Genomic DNA, 25,291 nt, shown 5'->3' with positions numbered 1-25,291 from the left:
TATTCTGTTTAGTGTCATCCTAGTTTATCGTTTCCTAGCCACAGTCTACAGGTTTGTGCTTTTAAATGAAAATGTGGTTAAACAGATAGAAAGGTTTTTCAGATATTTTATACCATGAATGTACAGTACAGAATAGGCAATCATAAAAATTGGCCTCTACAGTAATGCTAACTAAAAGCAATTTACTCATTTGAAGCTTATAAATGTAAAACTTCTGTCAAACAAAAAAAATTTGGCTCAGGTTCAACAAGATTTAGTTTTGAAAATAAACACATTAAAGATGTATTTTTAGGAAAAGGGCTGAGATAGGGACCTGGATAGGCAAAAAGAGACACTTATGACAGGGTAGTGAACCTATCTGTGTCACAAGTTTCCAAGGAAGATAAGGAGGATAATAGCTTTTGTTTTTGCCCTTACACTGGATAGTACAGGTTAATTCAGAAAGAACTTTCTCCAAAGCCATTAAAGCCAATAGAAAGCTCTCATTGACTTTAATGAGCTTTTGTTAAGGTCTTACACATGACAGCTGAAAGACTGCCATTGATTGCAAGCCCTAATTTTATAAAGGTCCTTCATATCCCCAGGTTGGAGGCATTTGGAAACATGTAAATGTATAAATAATAGCACTATAGGATAAAATTTGCCTGTTTTATGTTAAAAATTATGAGCGAGCTTCTCATTGCACATGTGTACATCCAGGAATATATCAGTTCCATGCACTTATCTAACTGTTTCTTAGATACCCTCACATATTGTTTGGATAACCATCTCTGCACTGCTGGCCGCCAGCTCTAAACATTTAATCTACACAAAGTACAGTTTATTATGACTTTTCCCTTGAGTTAGCCAGAATATTGAACACAGAATATAAATTGTCACTTTGCTTTTATGCTGATATTATCTTGACTATGCAAGCAAAGACAATACCTGATCTGGCATAAAGTTAACCCTTTAAAATTGTTAAGGAATTTGAAGCAGCAGAGGAAAGGAGTCTAATACTTCATCAGTTTTTTATAATATCTCCTGCATTTCTGATCTAAGAAAGCAAAACCATTGCCAGGAACATTACTTTTATATTTCCTATGCTGTTGAACTACAACTCATAGTAAAAAGGTCCATCAAATAGGAAAACTACCAGAACTGAAAACAAAATAAAAGAAACTTTAATAGTGGTACCTTTATTATATTGGGTACTCATTATCACATTTCTGTAGTATGCCAAATAAGGAATGCTACCCTAATATTATAAAACTTCAATCAGAATTTAGAAACAGCAACATTCAAATTAAGAGAAATCTCTATCCTAGTCCAAGTAACTGAAAAAAAAATAATCCAATAATATGCAATTTTTTACCCCTTAAATTATAGTAAAAATATGCAAGTTCTCTAGATGTTTATTGGCTTCTATTCAAAACTGCTATTTTCACTGTTAAGAATGGCTGGCAGATTTCCAAACCTGAAACACATTAGTATTACAGCAATAGTACTCTGTATCACCTGCTGTTCAGTATTACACAAAGCATTTTTTAAAAGACAATGTACAGTAGCCATTAATGAATTAATTTAGTCCTGTATTAAGAAAAGGGAATGAATATCTAAGTTTTGATCACATACAAAGCTAATAGCATTTCTAATTCAGCACTAACCACAGATACCCTGTTATTTTTCTACTATCAGTTAAGGTATTAATTTTATTCAAAGACAAAATTAAAAACAAAAATAGTAAACCTTTAAAATCTTAGTTTAAACACTTTGATTTTATTTACACACTTCAGGAAAATGTGTGTCTATTCTTTAAAAATCCAATTTCAGCCTTGTAAAACCATGCAATAACAAGATATTATTAATTTTATAACATTTCTCTGAACTAAATAAACATAATTTAATCAGGCCAAGTTTTGCAGTTTAGAAATTCCTATCTCTCCAAAGGTGCATCTAATTCAGAACTTGATTGGTATCAGGGTTTATGCTTTATCAACCTAACCCATTAGGCCATCACGCAGAGTTATTCTCCAAGAGAAAAAAAATATTCTGACATCTGTTCTCAATCTGTTTTTCTATAATTTCCTTTTATGCCCCATGTAGCCCATTAAGTTCATCTGGAAGACATTACTGAGCCTCTCTGCACTATAAATGCCTTTCTACTATACAATCACATGAAAGTAGAGGAAATGGGAGCCTACAACACTGTCCACTTAAGCCCCCCCCCCATTTCTAGTGCATCTTTTGATTAAAGAAAACATAATTTTGAAAGTCAGAATTGTGACACGTATGTCCTAATGTGACACACATTTAACCCCATATCTTAAGTGACCTTTATGCTAACAAAGAGAAAAAAACATTTCCATGTCTTACCATGTCTGTTCCTTACCACTGCAGCAGTCTTAGGAGAGAATTTTTTTTTTTCAAAAAGTACATACCTTCTGAGTAGCTTGAAAAAGTGATTTCAATATTTTAATTCACTTGTGCAAATAATCTCCAGAGTACAGAAGAGCAGTAAAAATGTCCCAGTAACCTAAAATCTTATATGTGTAGTATGAAAAGAACCTAGAGTGCAGTGAGTCCTTCTAAAAGCACTTTCCATTTCCTTTTACAGACAGAAAAATTCTATATTTTAGCATTCTGGAGCTAGTTTCAGACCCTGTGATCTCTTCTGTTCCTTCTGCTTGCATTCAGCGATTGCTGTTCTAATTTAATTTGAGAGGAAAATACCTATTTACAGCTGACTTGCCCATAATGTATTCATCAAAGCAATACAAAGGTCATTCTTCCTGAAGAAAGATAAAGAATTCACTGTCAAAACCTGTCCTGCTAGCTCTCAAAAGTGCCATTGCTGTAAGAAAAGTGATATACTATCTGATGTTAGCTAACAATTGATGATTAATGTTAGCTCAAAGACTAGAGAAGGGGATTTACTAATATTTATAAACATCAGTGAATGGAGCAAAAAATCTGAGGGTATTTAGATTTACCCCAGCATTCATCTTGCATGAAAGCTGCATTGTGCCTACCTTGAGGATTTTACCTTGTATGAATTTCTGTGTGAGCTGCTGTAAATCTGAAACCAATGTCCAACTGCTAAAGGTTCTTTATGCTCTGAGCCTACATTGGCAATATATTTGTAAGTGAAAAGAAGATTAGTGGCTTTATGACTAAGATTTATGTTGGGAACAGAGAGTGACAGAGAAAAGCTTACTAAGGGAGGAAAGAGATACCTGCACAGGATAGACTGACTTAATTCTGTCAGAAAGAACCTCTAAAACTAGATGTTAGAAATCTTGGAAGATAGTAGAAGGAAAATAATAATGAAAAACAGCAGGAAATACAAGCACACAAAAAGTGAGACAAACTAAAAGAAGGCATCACCATTACATGCTCCAAATCAGACAGTGGGCCTATTTTGTATTATTTCTTGAGAACAAATTATTTCAATTTAATAATTGGGCTAAACTTCAAGAAGCCAGATAAACTCATAAGGTCCTTCTTGTCATTAATTCAATTAGTTAGTGGGATGACTTCTGTATGAAATAGACGTGAAATGCATAAGGGTGGAAAAATTCAGTCTTGACAGCTTCCCTATAACAAACAGTGGGCTTTTAAATAACATTAGAGGAATATTCTCGCTTAAAAAGAGAGAAAAATCCTGCATGTGGAATAGGGCTAAAAGAGTTTGTATTTCCACAGCAGGATACACAGTTTATGCAACTATTTCCTGCATGCTAGATTAAGTTAAAACAAGAACAAGAATCTATACAAAGCGTAACAAAGCCAAAACCAAACCCGAACTAGAGTTCAGAGAAAGAATTGACTGTCCTCCTGACAAAAAGATGCACCCTTTTACCCATAAAGAAAGAGATTTTATGGATTACATTTTCTTTTCCTTCAATATGCAAAAATTTTAATATTTACTTTGGGAAAAGTTTTAAATATCTCTACTATTGTCCACTGACCAATTTACCACTTCACGCTTGTTAAACATGGTTACAGTTCCCCAGTTCTTTATCCCAGCACTGGCACTAAAGCAGGACAAAGTTCCCAGGAGGGAATCATTCCAAATTGTATCAGCTGGCAAAATGTCCTCAGGGAGCATCTGTCAGCTACAGGGAGCTGGCTCACCCTCTGGCTACAACTCCAGCATATTCCTCCAAATTGAAAATCTCTACCACATCCCCTTCCATGTGGGGAATTGAAAGAAATCCTTATTCTTTTTATAATAACTAAGAAAAAACTCAATATCTGCTGACCAAAATATTTTATAAAGTTTAATAATTGTCACAAAAATAACAAAACTACACTCACAATCAGTTCATACTCGCTGTGTTTCACATATGCACAGTTTTTCAGTTGCAAAGTGTGACATACAGAGAATTTACTTACAGGACCAAAAGCGTTGCTGTCAAAGCTGTGCCCATGGTGATCTCCTTCCACCCAAATATGACCGTGTGGAACTTTCACATACTTCTTTTTGTATCCAATGGTTCTAAGCAGAAATGGAAAAAATGGTAAGTTTAAAAGATTTTAAAAACAAACAACTCCCCAAAAACCCAAAAACCAAAACATAAACAAAACCTCCCAAACCCAACAATGTTTTGTTAGGAAAAATTCACATATTTCTGAGTATGGAAGTTGACCTTGCACACAACTCACCATTAGTTTAAACTGCCTGCACTGAATTCCTTTGGACTTCAGGAGTGTTATTCAAGTCAAAATATATAAAAATTTTTGTATGAGTTGGTTGCATTATCAAGTGTTTACTACATTGTTTTGTCAGAAATCACAACAAAAGAAAGGAAGAGACTTTTCAGTTAAATATAAATCACAGGTTATTAAGTTCACTTCTGTAGTAACAAAATTTTGAACCATCAGATTTTATCTCAGGTAAATACCAGTTAACATTCATATCTTGCAGTCACGTAATGAAAAAGTTTAAGACTGTTTTTCTTCATCAAAAATATACTGTAGTAACTGAACTGGCCTCAGATTCCTGCAATTATTCTGTCCTGGGGGTAGGATTTGTTCAGCTGCCACAAGCTAAACAGGATAAACTTAGAAAAAATCTTTAAGAGAAGACCAAGTGATGAAGAAAAATGACCTTGATGCCATCCTCTACAGAAAATCATACTGCTGCAGCATGTCCCCGTATTACAAAATGACAAACTACAGTTTAGTACTAAAGCTGAGGTGCAGAGGATGCAAAATTCCTGTATTTAGTTCCCCAAGTAGCTGTCATTTTAACAATGCCAGTCTGCCTTCTACCACACACTTCTGCTTTCTTTCAGATGGGACCTGTTATTCTGCAATCATTCATGCAGTGATGTTGTTGTGCTTTAACCACAGACAGCAATTGTCATGCACACTGAATTATTACCAGGATAAAGTATTTACAGATGGGACTATGAATAGTGATACCTCTTATTTAGTTTTGAATAAACAAATCTGTCCATCTACAGAAACAGACTTTTGATCTAGTTTGTTGCCTCCAGCTGCTCATTGCTTTTCACTGTCTGGAAGATATGCCCTCGGAGCAGAAGGCAGAAGGAGCTACTCTAAAACGAAAAAAAATTCAACTGGAGACAGAAAAGCATCTTCACCAGGAGATTGAGCTGAACTGTGCAACAGCACTAATCAGGGATATTCACAAGTCAAAATGAAAAATATTTGGTTTGGGAAGGCTTGTTTTGGCTGGGGGGGAGGGTGAGTATATTAAAAGGATGAGCTAATCAATAACCTAGAGGTCATGGAATATTAGATGAATAAGGAATCTTCAAAAGTGCATTTTATTAACTTTGACTATATTAATCAAATAAAAATAATAATTACTTTATTTGTAAGTCACACAATCTGACTAATCCTTTTTCAAATGGCTATTTTTTGGCAGCTAAAAGGATGAGCATTCCAGTACTATGTTCTAATGGAATTCTACATGTACTTTCATTGAAAGCTGAAAAAATAATAGCCTATTTGCAGAAAAGAAAAAGACTGAGCTTGATTTTTTTTGTAGAACAGTTCCATATTACACATTATTCAAGACTGAATTCCTAAACCATTCAAAACAAAAATGCAAAACTGTCCTAGCTGGTAAATATATGATTTCCTAAATACAATGAGTACATTATAATAATTCAATTATGCTAAAAAAAAAGCCATTTATTACTATGCAAATCCTTTTTTTTTTTTAAGAGATATGGCATGCAGTTTGGACAATAACATTATTTCCATTTTCAGATTTCATAATACTTCATCTCATTGATTGTTTCTTTTACAAAGCTTAAAGTATAGGTTGAGAGTTGTTCATTAATTCAGCTGTTTGATTAAACACTTCTGAAAATTATTAAATGGGTCTCTTCCATCAGTGATAAAGGCAAACAATAGCTAAAAAGATATTTAATTTTCTCTTCCATTCGTCCTCCTGAATGCTCAAGAGTATATTGTGATAAAGTTTTGTACCCTTACACACTTCATGCACAAGACTAAATTTCACTCAGAAGGGGAAAGGATTTGAAAGTTAATTCTACTGGCATGTTTACCTCACAAATGTCAGGAAAATAATATGGCAAAGGCCAGTCAGTGACTCAATTTCAGACCTAACACAATCTCTTATCCCTAAATAATCTCCTCCTTTATTATGATTGGGAAATCACCAAGAGGAAGGAAAAAAAGTTTTGTAAAAAGTACTTAGAAATAAAATTGGAGGAAAAAAATTATCTGCTTGGATAGGTCTCTTGCAAAAGAGATCCTGTGAAAATCAAAGGGTTTAACACAGGTGTATGGTGTGTTCTTTAAGGCCTAAGGCAAAAAGAGAAAGATTGCAGTGTGCATTAACTATAATTGGTTCTTTTTATTATTTCTACAACATGGTAAATACATCTTTCTTTTCTTCTCTTGAGATAAGTGTCATAAACCAGAATATTTTTCTACAATTGTGCAAAAATAAAGTCTCTTGTAGTGATTAAAGAGGAATTATATACAAATTCTCATACTGAAAAAGCGGATTATTGTATGCAAGTAGTTTTTACTTAGAGGAAATAGAATTAAAATTTACAATGTTAATAAACATATTAAGGGAATGGGGGAGAAAAAAAGAAACGGAAAAGAAACAAAAGCAGCAGTTGTAATTGTTTACTTTAGTAGATAGGAGTGATACTTCATGAGTAAATCCCTTAAACTCAGCAGTTAAATGTAAAACATACTGCCATTTCATGTATTGGTTATATAAATCATCAAATTTTGCCCATGTTTAGGCTAAAAAAATAAAGAAGATATATTGTAAAAAATAAGGGCCCTCATACCTGTGAACAGAAGAAAGGCAAGAAAATCTATTTTCCTAGAGCAATTGCTTCAAAATCTTACTGCAGTATTTGCATAGGGCAGTTATCTGGGCACTCTGTATTCTTTCTAGAAATCCTATTGCAAACACTGTCCTGTGGAACACTCTGGAATTTTAAAACAAACTTCTATTCGAGATTTTTACTGCATGCATTGATAACAAACTACAGCAAAGGCTCATGTTACAGTGAGCTGGACAATCTGTTTCTTGATATTGGTTTTAATTTTTATAATAATTTCATTTTTGAGTTACTCCAGAATAGAGCCATAAAGTATTGCTGCAAACAAACCAGGCTACAGGCTTTAGAAAGTCATGTTTGGTTCATTATGGTAGGTTATTTTTAACTACTCTTGCAGAGACTATGTTAGTATTTTTAAAATAAAAAAACCACAAACTTGATTTTCTTTCCTAAGAAGATAATCCAAATTGATTCATAGTCAGAATTAGTCATTGTCCCTCTCTTCCGTGAATCCTGCAGAAATTTTAATCTCTGACCAAAATTGCAAGGAAAAGACCACACATGTGTGTTGCAGCGGCAATATGGCTCCTGGTCTAAATGCACAAACTACCATTTATTTGTTTCACTAGTTAAACATTTTAGCTGGGCATTCTAAAATAAAACTATTGTCCATCACTTTGTGCAATCATACAAGGCCAATTTACTAACACAAGCATTTTTGAGAACTGCTGACTCCACCCTTTTTCTTAGGAGAGCCCTGCAGACTGCTATCACATCTGAAGGTTTAGATCTGTGTAAATGAATAACGGTTGTAAGTGTAATGATCAATAGTTCAGTGAAAAATAAATACAATTCAAAGTGAAAAAATACTTTAGAATGCTTCTAGCACTCTTCAACAATGGCTGCAAAACTAAAAGCAAATACCAATTTAAAAGCACTAATAGCTCATCAGGAATTTTACATAAATTCCTTGTGAGAGATCTTCGCTACAAAGGATTTGCACGCAATAACATATTTTGAAAGCATTACAAACTTCTTTTTCTTTCTTAGTTGAACATCCTTAGACTCATTTCTCTGACTGACTGTAACCATGACCTCTGTTAGCTCTCACACATGAAGTTTTTAATTAAATTTAGAAGATATCTGGATGAATTCTTAAGAGAGAAATTGCTGTAAGTAATAATTAGCTTAGTATTTGTTAATTTCATATCTAGTTCATTAGGATGAGTTATAATTACTGAACAATCTCTTGAACTTCATAAAGCTTCTACTAATGAAGAGTAGTCTTTCACTTTCTTAAATTTATTATCTTAGAATAAAAAATAAAAAATATTTCACACCTCTTATTCTTCCCATTTAAATGGTTTGCTTTAGCAATATTACAGGCAAAGACATCAAACTACCCAGATTTTGATATATAGAACACAAACATATGTCAAAAACCATACTGGTGTGAGCAAAAGAATAATTTCAGGTTTTACGGAAGTCTTCGACACATAAGTAATAATGACCTGTGCTGCTGCTGCTCAAACTGTAGTTGAAGTCTCACTGGCTAAAGAACAGGGTCTACCAGAGCTGCAGTTTTCTTGTTCAGAGCATAATGGAATTGCATTTATCTTTTTAGACATTTTTACAGAAGTTGGTCTGAAATTCTGATTTACTTTTTTCTTACATATGAGGTACATTTTGAACCTTTGCAAAGTTTTTTTTTTTTTTCTCCACAATTTAATAGCTAACAGATGTACTTATAGCTGTCCTTGGCTGAGAAATAATTTCAATCTTGACAGTCAAAAATGAGCTCTATATGGTATTCTAACCACCTGCCCACAAGCAAGAAAAATCTGCTTTTTTAGGATGCTGCAGCAGTGCCAAAGCAAGCAACTTGGCTCAGTTAAGCTGGATGAGGAATGATTCCCTTCAGTTTGATTTGACCTTGAGAAATCCAAAGGTCTCCGCAATCTGCATATCTTTGGATGTCAACAGGGAACAAACACTGTAGATAATGTCCTGTTGCAGAGGAGATGAAATAAAAATACAAACTCTTGTAAAATAGGTAGTCTCTATCACACTTAAGAACAACTTTCTCCAAGCAACATGAATTGCTGTACATGTCTATTGGGCTTGCACGGCCAGGTTTTGGTAGCATGAGGTCTACAGGGGTGGCTCTGTGAGAAGCTGTCCAAGCTTCTTCCATGTCCAAAAAGGCCAATGCTGGCCAGCTCCAAGATGGACCCACTGCTGGCCATGGCCAAGCCCCTCTGCAGTAGTGATAGGGCCTGTGGGATAATGGAGTAAAGGGGGAAAAGTTGCTGTACAATGGTAATTTCACCAAGAGAGCGATATTACATTTAGCTGTGTACACACCAGGGTCAGTGACGAAGGAGGAGGAGGTGGCCCAGGTACCAGAGCAGAAATTCCCTTCCAGATCCTGGTGCAGACCATGATGAGTCAGGCTGTGCCTCTGCAGCCCATGGAGGTCCATGGTGGAGCAGAGTTCCACTTGCAGCCCACGAAGCACCCAACAACGGATCAAGCAGATGCTTGAAGGACACTTTGACCCCAAGGGAAGCCCACTCTGGAGCAGGGTCCTGGCAGTCATGTGGCCCCATGGAGAGAGGAGTCCATGTTGGAGAAGGTTTCTCTGCAGGACTTGTTACCCCACAGAGGACCTACACTAGAGCAGTCTGCTCCTGAAGGACTGCACAGAATGGAAGGGACCCATGCTGGAGTTCATGAACTGCAAAGTATGAGAAGGCATCATGCTGGAAAAGTTCATGTTGGGGACTGTCCCATCAGAGAAACACCACGATCAAGCAGAAGAGGAGTGTGAGGAATCCTCTCCCTGAGGGGAAAGGAGCACCATAGATGTGATTAAATGATCACAACACCCATTCCAAGTTCCACTGCACCACTGCAAGGGAAGAGGGAGAAAAAATGGAAAGTAAAATTGAGTCAAGGAAGAAGGGAATTATGGAAGAAGGTGTTTTAAAGATTTGGGTTTATTTCTCATCATCCTACCCTGATTTGCTTGGTAGTAAAATGCACTAATTTCCCCTGAAATTAGTGTATGCTGAGTCCATTTTGCCCAAGATGGTAACTGGTGAGCGATCTCTGCTTGCCCTTATCCTCACCACCAGGACTTTTGTTCCACTTTTTCTCTCATGTCTGAGGAGGAGAATGATAAGCAGCTTTGGTGGGCATTCAGCCAGGTTCAACACACCATAATGTGGAACTTTTTCCACATACATCCATCTTAATCAAATCCACAGAATGAACAAATGCTAAGATATTCAATTTCAAGTGACACCCAACTCCCAAAACATGAACCTTACTGCAATATAACATGTAAGTTATATTAGTATCACTGCAGGGAATCTTACACATGACACTAAACACCTTCCAGCTCCTAAGAAATCTCCTTTTTCACTTCCAACACACACATACAGCCATCTGTGCCTTCCTACTTTAACTCTTCCCTTACACATACATAAAGATATAAAGGCAGTGTTATATTTATGAAGCAACTAATTTTTTTTTTTTTGTGAAGGACACCTACAGACTATGCATGAGAGTAAGCAAATAGATTAGGGAATATTCTTCAGCTGTGTGCAGCTATTAGCTTTTGCCTCAGAGCTGAAATGTTTTCCATATAGTCAGGCCTGTCAATAGCTGGTGGAACCTACAGATCCACCAGCTATTGACAGGCCTGACTATAAAAAATGCATCCAAACTCAGAACCTGGAAAGTGCTGGAGGATTCTTAATGCTTCAAGTACTGCTTCATAAGCATTGCCAGACTTGCTATATTGAGAAGGGAACCCACAAAGGAAGACATGTAAATGACAGAGATGACACAATCCGAAACAAAATAATCCACTCAGTGATATTAAGAATAGCCATTATGGAGGCAGAGATTCTCTCCGCCTACAATTGGGTAATTTTTTGGTTATATAAAGTGTTGTACTTTTTGCCATCAAATATTTTGAAGTCTCAGGAAAAATGAACACTAATTTACTGGTTTCCTCATTTGGAACAGAATTAAGATTAAAAAACACCCCCTTTACACAAAGCAGTTAAAGCAAGCTAAACTACAAATGCTATCTCTTTTTTCCCAGCTACAGCATTCCTACCAAAGTGCACCAGTGCAGGTTCCTGTATCTCAACAGTGCTACAAATAAGTAGAAATCTGATATGGAAAGTACAGGAGATGTTGTAGTTCTGCTTCATTAACTAGATAATTTCTCACAAAGGATGTCATTCTTAAAAAAATAGTGATTTACCCATTACTTGCTTCACCAGCATCAGCATAATGCAGTTAACAACTTTTAAAACACGTGATATTCAGGAAAATTACTGGATTTGGGCATATTTATCTAAAATCATAATATGATTGAAAGGACAAAGAATGAGCCACTTCATCTACTAGAGAGATTAGACTCATTTCAAGCCTTGTTAACACCTCATTTGTATGAGAGGGCAATGTAACAAGAAAGAGACTAGAAATAATTATAGGACTGAAAAGATATGAGAATATTGATTGTGAGATTCACAAAATTTATGACATCATTGCTATGAGCAAAAAGTATCTTTCATAGATCAATTTACCAGAAAAGGATACTAATCATACTTCTGAATCCAGATATGTTTGACCAAAACATACCAGACTTAGAAGGAGAAATTTATCTATTAACTCCCTTCATATCACATAATTTCCCAGATAATTGTTCCAGTTTATGTTCAAGGCATATGTCAATGCAATTAATTTCCCTGTTGTTTCTTTCCTCCTTCTTTCCTGAATTTTCAAAATATCCTCAAAATACTCTTATGCTTTTTAATGAGGAAGCAGCTGTGGAGCTACTGCTGTTCTGTATGACCAATACACATGATAAAATAAATTCTTTATCTCAGTGCTCTTTACCTTCATATATCTCTTTCTGGAGAAGATTTTCATGATTTCTGCCATTCACTAAGAATGTTTCCCAAAGCTATAATTTAATTTGATCTTGGATAATGATCTGAGTTGATAGCATTTCTAGAATTTATTTTCCTGTGCTTTAAAGGTACAGTATATATCTAGGGCCTAGGTTTTGCCCCTCTTAATACTTTTACCAATATTTAGGTGTTTGCATCACAAAGGTCTGTTACCCTGGTGCTGGCAAGCATTTTGTAGGCTGATTCAAAAAAACTACAGCTGACAGAAGCTCTTTTCTATGTCTTGTGAACTGTAGAGTTCTAGAGGTTGTACTTACCAGCAATGCCAGGGGATCTGGATTTTAAGGAAATAATTTCTCCTTGGGTAAAATTTCTTTTTAACATTTGCAGTCACTTTTTATGATTCCCATTTCCAGCCTCACATTATTTTTCTGTATTTTTTTTCAATTTATACTACCTCCCTTCAGGAACTGTAAAAGGCCACTGCACATCCCCATGCACATAACACTCAGGAGCACAGGAATTTCCCTCTGTTCCTGAGAGTTTTGCTTGCCTAGTCAGGAGACATGAAGCATTTAATATTGTTTGTCCCAGCAAAGCAGAACTAATTTGCTCCCACTGCTAAGAAAGATCAACTAACAGTAGCTTCCCCCACAGAGACAACTTTATCATTTCTCCTGTAACATCCGTGAATAGTTTTGTACTTGGGCCTTCCACCCTATACCCTTTATATTGTGTGCCCCTCTCTTTTCCCTTCCATCTGTTCTAGCTCTAGCAACATTCTTATTTTATGATCCTTTCCACAGCAGATCTCCTCAACCCGTTCAGGAAAATACAATTTTGTTGAATTTTAATGAAGCTATGGATGACTTCTGCAAACCTGTTTTTGAAATAAGAGAGGTAATTCCAGAATCAGGGTTGGGTTTGGGGTGTTCTGTTTGGTTTTTCTTTTCTTGGTGGGGGAGGGTTGTTGTTAGTTGGTTGTTGGTTTGGGGTTTTGTTTTGTTTGGGCTTTTTTCCCAGATTGATTAAATCTAAAGCAAAATACTGCAAAGGTGGTACTGTGGAAAATCTGTTCAAGGACCATATTCTTTACAAGGTCCATGTATAACTTACATTACTCTCTCCAACAATATTGAGAGCACTATTAGTTAAAGTGACTATTAGAAAATTCTATATTTAAAAGCAATATGTATTTCTCAATTTATTCAAAAGTGGATACTATCTAAAGATAACTGCATATACTAGATGTATGGCAATAGAAATTACTACACACTTTTACACAAATCTCTCACTGCCATTTGGAATACTGGAACTATTTCATTTTTTTGCTCACCATATTCTCTTAATCAGAAGAACTATAATTATTTTCAGGATAAAATTTGCAGCAAATACAAAACAGTGACTTTGTGTTGAAAAACGGAGCAATCCTTATCAGTTGCATAACTTTCATTTAGATGGCTAACCAGCTTATTGATTCAGGAGAAAGAAAACATAAAATATTTAATTTTTCTCTACAAATCTTTCACTTGTGAATCTGTCTCATTCCAACACTATGCCCTTTCAAGTTAAGATAATGAAAATTATTCACTTTGGTACTTTTGATAAAAATCCCATTAACCACATAAGTTTATAATTTCATTACCTTCTCACATTTCTCTATTAGATTATATTGATAATTAACATGACAGGTTTTTGTTAATATCATTAGCAGATATTAACAGTATCATATTAAATCATATATTAGATGGGAATAATTTGTTAGATTCATTATCATTAGCTTCATCATTTTACTAAGGTAAAAACTTACTAGGTATTCTAGGTAATCTAAGTGAATTACCAAACCCTGACATCAATGTCAGATTGGAAATTATACCTGTAGTAATGGGAGGACACATACAGCCCAAAGAAGTATTGCAATCAAAAATATTAATTCCGTCACCCTACACCCTCTTTTTATTAATATTGAACTAACTGAGAATGTTTTAGTTTTAGGCACATTTTAAGGAGCCAACGACAATGGTTTTGAAGTGAATTTCAAATGTGTGATATTTCTAAGATGAAAATTTCACCTGATATGTAATGGTTTCTATTTTCTCTCTTTCTGCAACACATGTAGAAATGATCCTTTCAGTAATGCCTTTGCCAGCCTAAGAAAAGACATGATCAAACTTTTTTCCAGATTTTAAGTTGTGGATTTTAAAATTTGACTCAGCAGCACAACTCTAGCCTGCAGAATCTGCAATTATTAAACACAGCTCTCTAGAAAATTCTTCCTCTTTGAACGCACTTTTTCTACTCATCCAAATCCTCTCCCTTAGCAGTTCTCCTGCCATTACTTTTGTGACAGAAACTATCACGGGAGAAGCTGCAGGCTGACCTTTGGTTACCTACTCTGAGTATTCACTCAGCCTTTGCTGGCCAGGCCAGTCTTCCAACAAACAGGTTCTGTGAGAGGAGGAAGAGGTGCACAGGAGCAGAGAAGAAAACAAAAAGTTTTAAAATTCTTTGTTTCCCAGAGGGGGAAATTACAGCATCTACCACCTTGGACAACCCTGTTGGCCTGTTCCTCTCCTAGGCAAATTCTGAATGAGGAATAATGCTCTTATTTTCAAAAAGTGGTGACAGAGATGTTCAGAGCAGCCTTGCCTCCTCATCACTGTTACAGCTTACTGGGCTAAACTCCTGGAGACCTGTGACAGCTAAGAGAGTCTGGCAATACCTCTGCCTAGGTCCAATGGTTAGAAATAATTCCCCAGCCACACACCTCTCACAAAGGAGCTAATTGCTATACTTACTTTATTGCCTAGGACAAACCATAGGTATTAAAATTTTCTAATCTGCTTTAGGTAGCCTATGCAAAATGAGGAACCCTAAGCATTTTCAAGGTGGTTTTTGTTTGTTTGTTTTGTTGTGATTTTTTTTTTATTTATGGAAGGGGACAGTTGTTATTCTTTTTAGAATGGAAACCTGAAACTTCACATCTCCTTCTATTTATGGTTGTTAGGGAATAATATTTAAAAATGTCTTTTATTACTTTTCCTTTAGAAATGTACTTTCCTTTTTAAAGAACACTACTATCAAAAAATAATTGAGAAGCTTACAAGTAAGTAATAAAAATATTAACCATGTATGGATAAGCGAATTACTATTTTTATGGTATAAGTTATGATTATGAGTTTAAAAACTCAAAAATATTTCAATTCGATAAAAAATCCTAAAAAGTAATAGGTTTCATATGTCTTCTCCTACAAGATATGAACATATATATGTAGAAGACTGCAGATACCTACTTTTGAACTGGTGGTGGTCTTTCAGACTGAACTTTCAAATTACAGAAATAAACAATTGCAATTTGAAGTAAGTAGCAAAAAAAATCTTTTTTGTGTTATTAGATGCAAATCTAATTAGATGCAAATCTAATAGCATCATAGATGCTATTTTTTCTTGGTGTATAAGATAGTGTTGTGGTATATCCAAAAATCATTACTCATCATTATGAAGATTACAAGAAATGCCTTATTTCTGTGTCTGAGCAGCAGTCCATATAGGCCAATAGTCTGTCTCCAGACAACTGGAAAAGCAGACAGTGCCCAGGTAAAACACATTAGCTTGACTAATCTCCATGAACATCGAGATTTAATCTATCACAGATGTTTGATTGTACATGGTTGTCCATTTGTTTCAGTATCTGCTTACTGATCTGTTATATTGTCTGCCTTTAAAGCATCCTGAGGCAACAAATTCTAGAAGTTAACTATCTGCTGCACAAAGTCTTTCTTCTGTCTTTTATAGACCCATCTCCCACGTAAAATGCCTCTGCTTCTGTACTGTGGGATTTGATTAATAGTTCAGCTGGTCCACTAGCATTGTCTTTGTTGTTTTTAACCTCTTTCTATGTCCATCTTTAAAATCATATCTCAAGAAGCAAGAACTGACTGCATCATTTAGGGGTATTGCACTCCTACACTGTTAAGGCTGTTCTACATTTTGAATATTTTCTCAGTTTTTCAGCTTTGGAATTACACATTTAGATCAGCAGAAATCTAATAAAGAGAAACCCTTAATTTAGGAAAAGTCTAATACTTTTCAGAGCAGCCTTCTGTTTGCCACATGAGCTCATGTATAAATATTTTTTCCGGAAGAGCCCAGTTACATGCAGCCCAGTGCTGGGAAATAGTAAAGAAATGCTTCCTGGAGCCTAGAAAGATTTATATAGGTGATCTTTGCTAGTAAGAGTAGATGTTAATACCAGTTTTCTTTTTTCCTCAAACCAATGAAATTTCATATTATTTTGTAAAAATGAAAAGCCAGCAAAAGCAGTAAACTTTTCAAACCAAAAATCATCAAAAAGATAATCTGAATTACCTGCAAAAGAAAAGGGCACTGCCCTCATTAATACTTCCACTGCATTCAATAACCTCACATCACTGAGTCAATTGATATTTCATTAAATTGCTGTATTTCTCACATTCTCCTTCTCAAATACATTTTCCCATTTAATGTTACTGAACCAAGAAAATGCTCATTCAATAGTAATTCTTGAAAAAGTCCTAAGAATTATTCTTTGATCATTTTAAATATCAAGAGAAAATCTAATTCTGCATCTGGCCATAACAATAACTTCCTTGTCATTCCCTTGTGTTAGCAGGAACACAAGTATGCTGAACAGTCTACTGAGTCTTGCAGTGCTAAGAAATACTTGTCAAGAAGGGAATTTTTGTATTTCTTTTAAGCCACAAAGTGCTACAAAGGAAGCATTTCTGACTTTGCTTTACAGTCTTACATCATGAGACTGGGAAAAAATAGATATTTTTGTATAGCAACAGAAAATCCCAGCATGCTGGTATTTCTAGAAAGAAAAGTGTTATCAGCATGATCAGATGGTGCTAAATAAGTGAGAGTACAATGATAGGAAGCCTCCTAGTCAAAATAGTCTGAGACAGACACCAACTCCAAATTCTTATTTATAAACTACAGAAAAGAAGAAAAATATCAATAAAAGTCAAAAATATTGCTACTAATGATGGGCAGAAAAAATTTATAAATTTAGGATCAAAACACAACAAAGTATATGTTGCTAAATGTATTTTGAAATAACGAATATGAGGCTCCACTTGCTTTAGCAAAGTGTAAGGCTCAGTAATTCAGCCAAAAGCTGAATCTGAGGTGTGAGAAAGAAGAAAAATATGATAAACATGAAATGTATCACCACTTGAATATTACTCTGAAAATTTTCATTGCCTTCTGTCAGTATACATTTTAAAGCTGAAATTTTACAGGTATAATGAAAAGCAAAAGGATCAAGAATAAGACTTCAGTCTAATGCCTTATAGAATTAAACTACTTAAAGATTAAAACTTCAATTCCAGACTATTAAATCAGTTTTCAAAGGCTGGTGACTCAAACCAGCAGAAATTGTTTGCATGTTTTCACAGAACTTTGCAATGTTGTCCTAACCAAAACAAAGCTCCTCACACGCTTGTCATTTGTTCTTGAAAGGACACAGTATAGCTATATATAACTTCCTCATACAAGACTTTACTACCCATATAGAGAAGCCAGTAAAAGACAGAAGATTTAGCATGACTATCCACATTTATTAGAATAATTTGTAATGAAGAATAAATAATAGGTTTGTGTGGGCTGTTCAACAAAACTCAGATTTTCTAAGTGACAGACAGGACCCTATTTTCATTATTTGATCACTTGTGTGGCTTTATTTGTAAGGATTGGTTTTAACTGCAATTTTTGTTGATTTTTTTTCCCAGCAATTGTAGGTACTCTAGTATATTAAGAGAAAATAATTTGTGTGCATTGTTTTAATAACTTAGGCATTCACAACCCAGTTGCTTCGCCTCATGTTCCTCATGTTTGTTCTTCAGCATTAGAAAAAAACAACAATTTTTCTGAACCAGGGGCAATGGGCCACAAAGAGAAAAGCAAAAATACTGATATTAGCATATTTCTTCCAGCTTCTTCCTTCAAGTCTATAGATGAGTGGATTTGCAAGGGTTTTCCCCACAGGGATAAAGTACATCATGACAGAAAAAAAGGTAGGAATAAAATAACATGGTTTTGGTGCCACATGTGCCAAGTCAGTCACAACTACCAGCAGCAAGAGCTGCTAGCTCAGATGTTGGACCTTGCTCGCCTCTTCAGTGGCCAGACAGAGATGCATTGTGGCCACTGGGAGTGGTCTGTGTGAAGGATAAAGTACTGGCATATAGCAGAGAAGCAACCAAAGGTCTGCATATTTCACTGGAGTGTAGAGCTGGGCTGAAGAGACTCCTACTGCATTTGCCATGCTTTAAAACACACATACTTCCCAGCTGTGCAAGGGGAGACAAGGGAGCCAACTTTCCCTGCCTTTCTTTCAGATGAGCTGCTCCAGCACAATTCCCCATCAGTCATAATCTGTCACTTCTGCTGAGCTTTAAGATTGTAATTAATTCCTCATGCCCAGCTATGCAAGGAAGCGGTACGGCATAATCCTCAGCAAGTCGTTCTCTCTGTCATAGCAGAGAATCTTTACAACAGAAAGGGGAATAATCTGACAGACATGTGACAGCTCAAAAGACCCTTCAAACATTTGATTCAAAGCAAAAAACTCACACATGAATTTCTTGAGATGATGCTTTAGAGCTCTATTATATTTCACCAGGCCTTGAGAGAGAGCAAGTAAGGAAATGTTGCATAGGAAAGAAAGAGTCATTGCCAGGCAATTCCCACCTCTTCCCATGCAATGAATTAGTTAACATCTAGTTTAGAAGAGGGACATTCATACTTTGTTATGTCTTATTGGCAAAATCCTAAGACATAAAAGCACAATATGTGCTTTTCTCCAGTGCACAACAAGTTCATTTTTCAGCTTCTGAGCTGATGAGTTACAACAAGTACCTCGGTATGGAAAGTCAGTAGAAAGCAACAACCAGCAAAACAGCTGGTAGATCTGAAATAACCCTCAAATCTAAAAATCTGCCTGTGGAAATACTACTGCTTGCTGCACTAAAAAAAAGTATTAGCAGCATCAAAACTACCTACCAGCAGAGACACTGAGAAGGAAGAAGAAAGCAGGATTTCTAACACAGTCTTGCACAGTGCCAGCACTAAGCAACTTCCCAGTTATATCAATAACAGCTTAAAGACAGCTGTGAGGCAACCTGAAAATAAAAAAGACTAGATTCACAGTAGCCAAAAAAGTAACTTCTATTTCAGACTTTTGTAGTTTATTGTTTCTATTTTTTTGCTGTTCTTTTTCTTCTTATATTTCTACAGGCCTTTATACTGTCTTTTATACACTTACCCTTCCCCTTATGCTTCCTCAAAGGAAAAGCTGATATAGATTAGACCAGTTCCACAACTTTTCTCAACAACCCTAAGAACCAGAAACAACCCTAAGAACCCAAGCAGCAACTGACAGATGCACCTAGCAAGGGCTGATTGGTCTGTCCAATACATTCTTGGTGTCCTTTCTGATTGAACACACCACAAAACCTCCAGCACTGTTTCACTGTGATACAGCCCTTCTGTAGAGCTGGAAGCTCTTAAGATTCCCAGGGGGGTGGTGGAGTCACTGTCCCTTCAAGTGTTTAAAGAGAGATTGGATGTGGCAATTAATGCCATGGTTTAGTTGATAAAGTGGTGTAAGGTCATAGGTTGGACTTGATGATCGCAAATGTCTTTCCAGCCTAGTTAATTCTGTGATTCTGTGATCTCTACTCTCTTCATAGGATCTCATTTACTCACAACAGCCAGCAAGATTCCTCTACACATCTGAGATGCAGCCATTTCATAAATTGGGTTACAAAGTGTAGCTTTGTGAAAAGCACATTAAAGCATATCCTTTATCTGCAAATTCCTCTGTCAACACAGCTCTGCTGTGGTCCATACTTGCTTCTCAAGAATGACAATCTTTGTGATAAAAAATATCCTCTGAGAGCACATTAATACAGGCACTAATCCAGTAAAAGGTAGGTGATAAGGCATTTAATTGGTGAAAGTATCAGATTTTTCAGGCTGAAGATATAAATAAAATTAATACTTTTTTTTTTCTATGCAGGAAACTACAACTCCAGACTTACTTGATCATCCTGTGGTTAGAGATAACTAGGAAACAATATATATGTGTGAATAATGCATATACCATAAATAGACTTCAAATACAAAAACATGGGTAGCAACTTTTGAACACACTGAAAAAATCATGAAAACACTATTAAACATCTGGAATGGGTAAATTAAAGCAATAATGACCAGCAAAGGAGCCTTTCCTGCCTCCATAACATTAGCATTAGCATTTATTACCACTACTATATCACACAAAAAAAAAAAAAGAATGCACAAAAGCTGAGGAAGACAGCAGAAACAAAAGAAAACAAAATACTTTAGAGTGAAACCTATCTCCAGCTTAATTGTAAGAGACAGAATATTATATAGACTGGTCAGTAATAGGAATGGACAAGTACATAATGTTCTGATGTACAGATCATTTGTATTCATTTGATACAGCTGATACAAGAGGTACAATTACAATTCTCAGTTTTCTATAGATTTCCATAACACCAAGTTTTCTTAATGTATTGAATCACTTCAGTCTCATATTTCAATTTAAAGCATTTATGGCAATTATGAAACTCAGTGCTCAGTCTGAGAGAATGTGAGAGTTTGACTGCTGCATGTTTGCAAGATGAATCATATAAAAGACTCCAGTCTCTATTCAGTAAATACAACATATGGAATGAATACTAAACATTACTTTATCTTTCCAAAAATGTGGAATTAAAATAATAGGAAAATAATTTCTTTCATAACAACCAGGGAGTATTTGGGAACTATTTACCACCACTCCTTATAAGACAGCAAACAAACAAGCAAGCTATTTTCTGATATACTGCTTTTACAGGTGGGAGTCCCAACAGGGGCATTCCTGTGAACCATGGTGCTATTACCTCACAGGGCTTGAATCTTGTAAATAATATACCTTCCTTGAAAAACTAGATATCTCAGAATAGAGATTCTAATTTGAAAATCATATAATGAATTGAGGTGGAAGGAACTTTAAAGATCATCTAGCTCCAATTCCCCTGCCATGAGGTCACTGGTTCAAATTTCTCCTGAGTTTTAAAACTTAAATCTCACCTATAGATCAGAAAATATTTTTGGATATTCTTTTCTCCCCAACAAAGCTACTACCATGGTATGTACTCATTCAAATGTCTTATCAGCTACCAAAATCAGAACAAGCACAAAGTCTAAAACAATGCTCAGATCATTGTCTTATCTTCATGGAACTAATGGTCATGCAAAACGGGACATAAAAATTAACAAAGATAGCAATTACTCAATCTATTGAAAAAATACCTGATGATTTAAATACACCAACATAAAGAAACTCAGTTTTATACACCATACAGTTCCTTCTTCTCATACATTGCATATCAAATACTTTTTATTATATGATATGCTTCTGTAGAAATTACACCTTAGAAGTATGCAATGTGGCACAGTTATTGTTGCTATGGGAACAATAATATTAAATTTCGTGAGTTTTGCACACATGTTCTCAGATATAATGCTGCTTTCATGTACTGTTTAGTAATAAATTTTCTCTTTCCCCACTTCAATGCACGACATTCTTACAAGAGGTAGACTGCCCTCCCAGTTGAATTTTTGCCCTTTTTACAGTAAGCAGTTCTACTGTCAACTTCAGTAGGGGGGCATAATTTCATTCCAGGCCTCTGCTCCAAATGCATTTGCTTAGGAATATACCCTGAAGATATGATTCTGGTTTCACTTATGCAGAACAAAAAAGGAGAGAGCGAGAGAGAGAGAGAGAGAGAGAGAGAAACAGAAAAAGCATGAATGCAAGAAAGCAAGACAAAGTCACAAAGCAAGAAATCAAGGAAACAAGCAAGTCTTCTGTTCCATGTCAGATTTAAATGCTTTATATGATTTCTTTGGCAATTTTCTCATCATTCAGCTTAACAGTATAAATCCAAATGTAATATAATCAGAATAGTTCTTATGTCTCAAGAACTAACTGGTGTGGTTTCTGTCAATGACCTCTTCTCTGCTCTTTTTAAAAATGAAGTCAGACATTTATTACAGCCCTAATCATAAATTCAGATATGCTGGGATAGCTGGGCCTATCTAGAGGAAACAGTGTCCAAAGAGGAAGCATTTATGGCAATATTTTGACATCAAAATTTATGGGCCTCTCTGCTTTACTCTGCCATTTACAAACTCTGACATGGCATTTCTGTACCTGAGCATTTTAAGGGGCTTAGTCACCTTTCAGTTATCTGTTAGAGCTGTACAAATGGAGATGCACTGTAGCTTCCTGAAGGCCCACTCAGCTCAGAAATTATCTAGCCCTACAAATGTGTGTGTGTGTGTGTGTGTGTGTGTGTGTGTGTGTGTGTATTTCTACACAGGAACTCCTGTGTGATGCACAGGAACCAGGTATTCCTTGGCTAGCTCAGTCCCCAGCTAACAGAAAGTTCCCTACATAGTAAGTAAAAGGACAGAGGTTTCAGATTTTGGTACACAGTATTTAAAAACAGTGACTTTTACCATGAATTAATAGAAGTATTTATTTTGTAAATTCCTTTGACTGACTCTTAGAAAACTGAACTCTGCTCACTCCACAGTCAGCAGAAGCTCCAGATATTCATCATCTTTGAAAGCTGAAGACTATGTCAATCTCCAAATGTCAGGTTTCTTTTCCATTTATTTGGTATTTATATATCTTTTAAAAGGAGGAACATGAGTGATGGGGTTAAATAAATGGATAAATGTGAATGATAAAACTCCTACTCCCTCAGACTTATCTGACATTCTTAAGAGATAGTATTTCAGTAAACATCCTACTAGAATACCAGTGTGCCTGCAAAACACATAGTAAAACACCTCAGTTTACCTTGGGTCCTAAACTGTTTTGTGAAATCTTCAACAAACAATTGAGTAGCATCTTGCAAAAGTGATATATTTTTATGTTTTTGGAACAAGTGAGTGAAATGTACACAGTACAGAAATAAAAGTAAACTAAAGTGCTTTCAAAGAAATAGCTTTATATATGAAATTGATTTTATTCTTCAATAATGTTTATAATGCATAAAGTCTTTAAAAAAACAAAACATAGATTAGAAATACTGAAATACTAAAAATGAACCTGGCTATACAATCTATAATGAAAGCCAACTCTTTTTAAACTTTGTCGCTCCTGATAATAAAAATCTCTCCAGCTTCAAATATCCACTCCTTTTATACATAACTCACTACCATTAAAGCTGCTTGAAGAGAGCAGGGGAAAACATCAATGGTTCAAAAAAAAAAGCTGACAAGACTACATTATTTAACATATGTCATGTGGGTATTTTAAAACCTCAGTGTCTGTAGTTTTTTATTGTACACTCGATAAAGTGGTCACACACAGCTTTAGCACAGGCACAGCTGAATATTAAGTTAGATCTTATCTTCTCTTGCCTTTATTGGAAGGAAGGCTGGGTTCTACAGCAGGAAGATCTGGGTTCCTAAACCAGTATATGAACCAATGGGTTGAAGGCCATAATAAAGCCTTTAATAAAAATACATGTTAGCATAATTTGTTTTGAATAAGAAAGTTTTTTCCCAATTAGAAAGTCAATGTTTAATTGTGTAATATTGTTTATACAACCCTTAGAAATTCTGCATGCATTCAGACTGCTGTTTTCTACAGTTTGCTATGAGAAAGTGCACTGGTGATAGCTCTCTGCATTCAAGATTTTTCAAAATAATGACCTCCTCAGAATTTATATCTAGTCTTGGAAACTGGTAGATAAGTGGTGAAGTCTGGCTGCAGATGAATGTCTCTGCTGATACAATTTAATCTATTACAGCCCAACTCATGTTGTCACATTGCGCCTATATATACATATATTTTCAGTACATGCCTGACTGTTCCTTAAACATTATCACAATTCATATTTTGGTCACAGCTCACTAAAATGTGAATATTATATGTAAGGCATATACAAAATATATATTAACAGATTTATTTTCATTGCACCATGGTGTTTGATGTGCATTTTAATCAAAATCTCTAATAAATATTTTTTTTAATTTTTCAGCATTTTTCCAGTGTTATTTTTTTCATTTTGTTCATTGTATTAGTAGCAGCATCAATTGCTAACCAGTAGATCAAACACCAAGAGAATCTTTTTCCATTGCTGTGTGTTTGATAAAGATCATAACCTTATATTTTTTTAAGCATTTATGTAAATATTCTCAAAAAATCCCTTTAATTATGGCAAATATCATTTTAGGTAACATCTTAGAAGAAGGGTCATAACACTCCAAATAATTTGATTCCACTGTGATTCTTCTTCTCCAAGATGTTGAAAGCAGCAATCAAGATTTGAGTCCCATTGTTAGATATTGTATAAAACCCATTAATTGGGATTCCACTTAGCTAAATTTAAAAGTTATAAATCTATTTTAAATTCATTACTATCAAAGGAATGAATTTTCATTCATTGCATCTATCTTAGCAATCTATTTTATGCAATATAATTTTACATATCAAAAGTAGAAGGTAGACTAGTGATTTTTAGAAGAAACACTTAGTAGGAAAAGCAATTGGAACAAAAAATTCTAAGTCCTTAATCCATAACTGTGACAATAACACAGTAAAAAGTGTACTCCAGTTACTCAACAGTCATTGTATTTACACTGCACAGTAAGCTAGCTATGATTTTTTGTTCACAAGGCAGACAGAAGGCTGATGATCTCAATACTTTATTAGCCTCAGCATTCACAAAAAAAAATTCATGATCAAACACTTAAGTAAAAGAATTTTAAGGATGGGCTAGCATCACAAACCAGAATAAAGAGGGAATGTGCTATATATGATAGACTCTGATCATATGCAAGAATGTTAAATAGTAAGGAACTGAACAACATTTCTGCAATCATTTTGCAGTAAAGATTTCAGCATTACACCTAATCAAAAACAAAATATAAGAGAATGTTCGTGAAAAAGAAAGACAAGTACACATGAGAGATGTAATACAGAGATGTATTAAGAGATATGTT

The 25,291-nt window shown here is 35.2% G+C and overlaps 1 protein-coding gene across 2 annotated transcripts in view; it reads right to left on the bottom strand.

The window, feature by feature from the left end:
- The window catches only part of IMMP2L (inner mitochondrial membrane peptidase subunit 2), a 407,502-nt gene that overhangs the window by 88,273 nt on the left and 293,938 nt on the right, over positions 1-25,291 (bottom strand). For both annotated transcript variants that reach the window (XM_054276083.1, XM_054276092.1), the window contains exon 5: positions 4,378-4,480. In XM_054276083.1, coding sequence (XP_054132058.1) covers positions 4,378-4,480 — 103 coding nt within the window. The remainder of the gene's footprint in view (positions 1-4,377; positions 4,481-25,291) is intronic.

Source organism: Melozone crissalis, unplaced genomic scaffold (assembly GCF_028551555.1).
Source record: "Melozone crissalis strain CALT ecotype California unplaced genomic scaffold, PUWL_Pcris_2 ptg000004l_1, whole genome shotgun sequence".
Lineage (NCBI taxonomy): Eukaryota > Metazoa > Chordata > Aves > Passeriformes > Passerellidae > Melozone > Melozone crissalis.
This window is presented reverse-complemented; position numbering and strand designations above follow the sequence as displayed.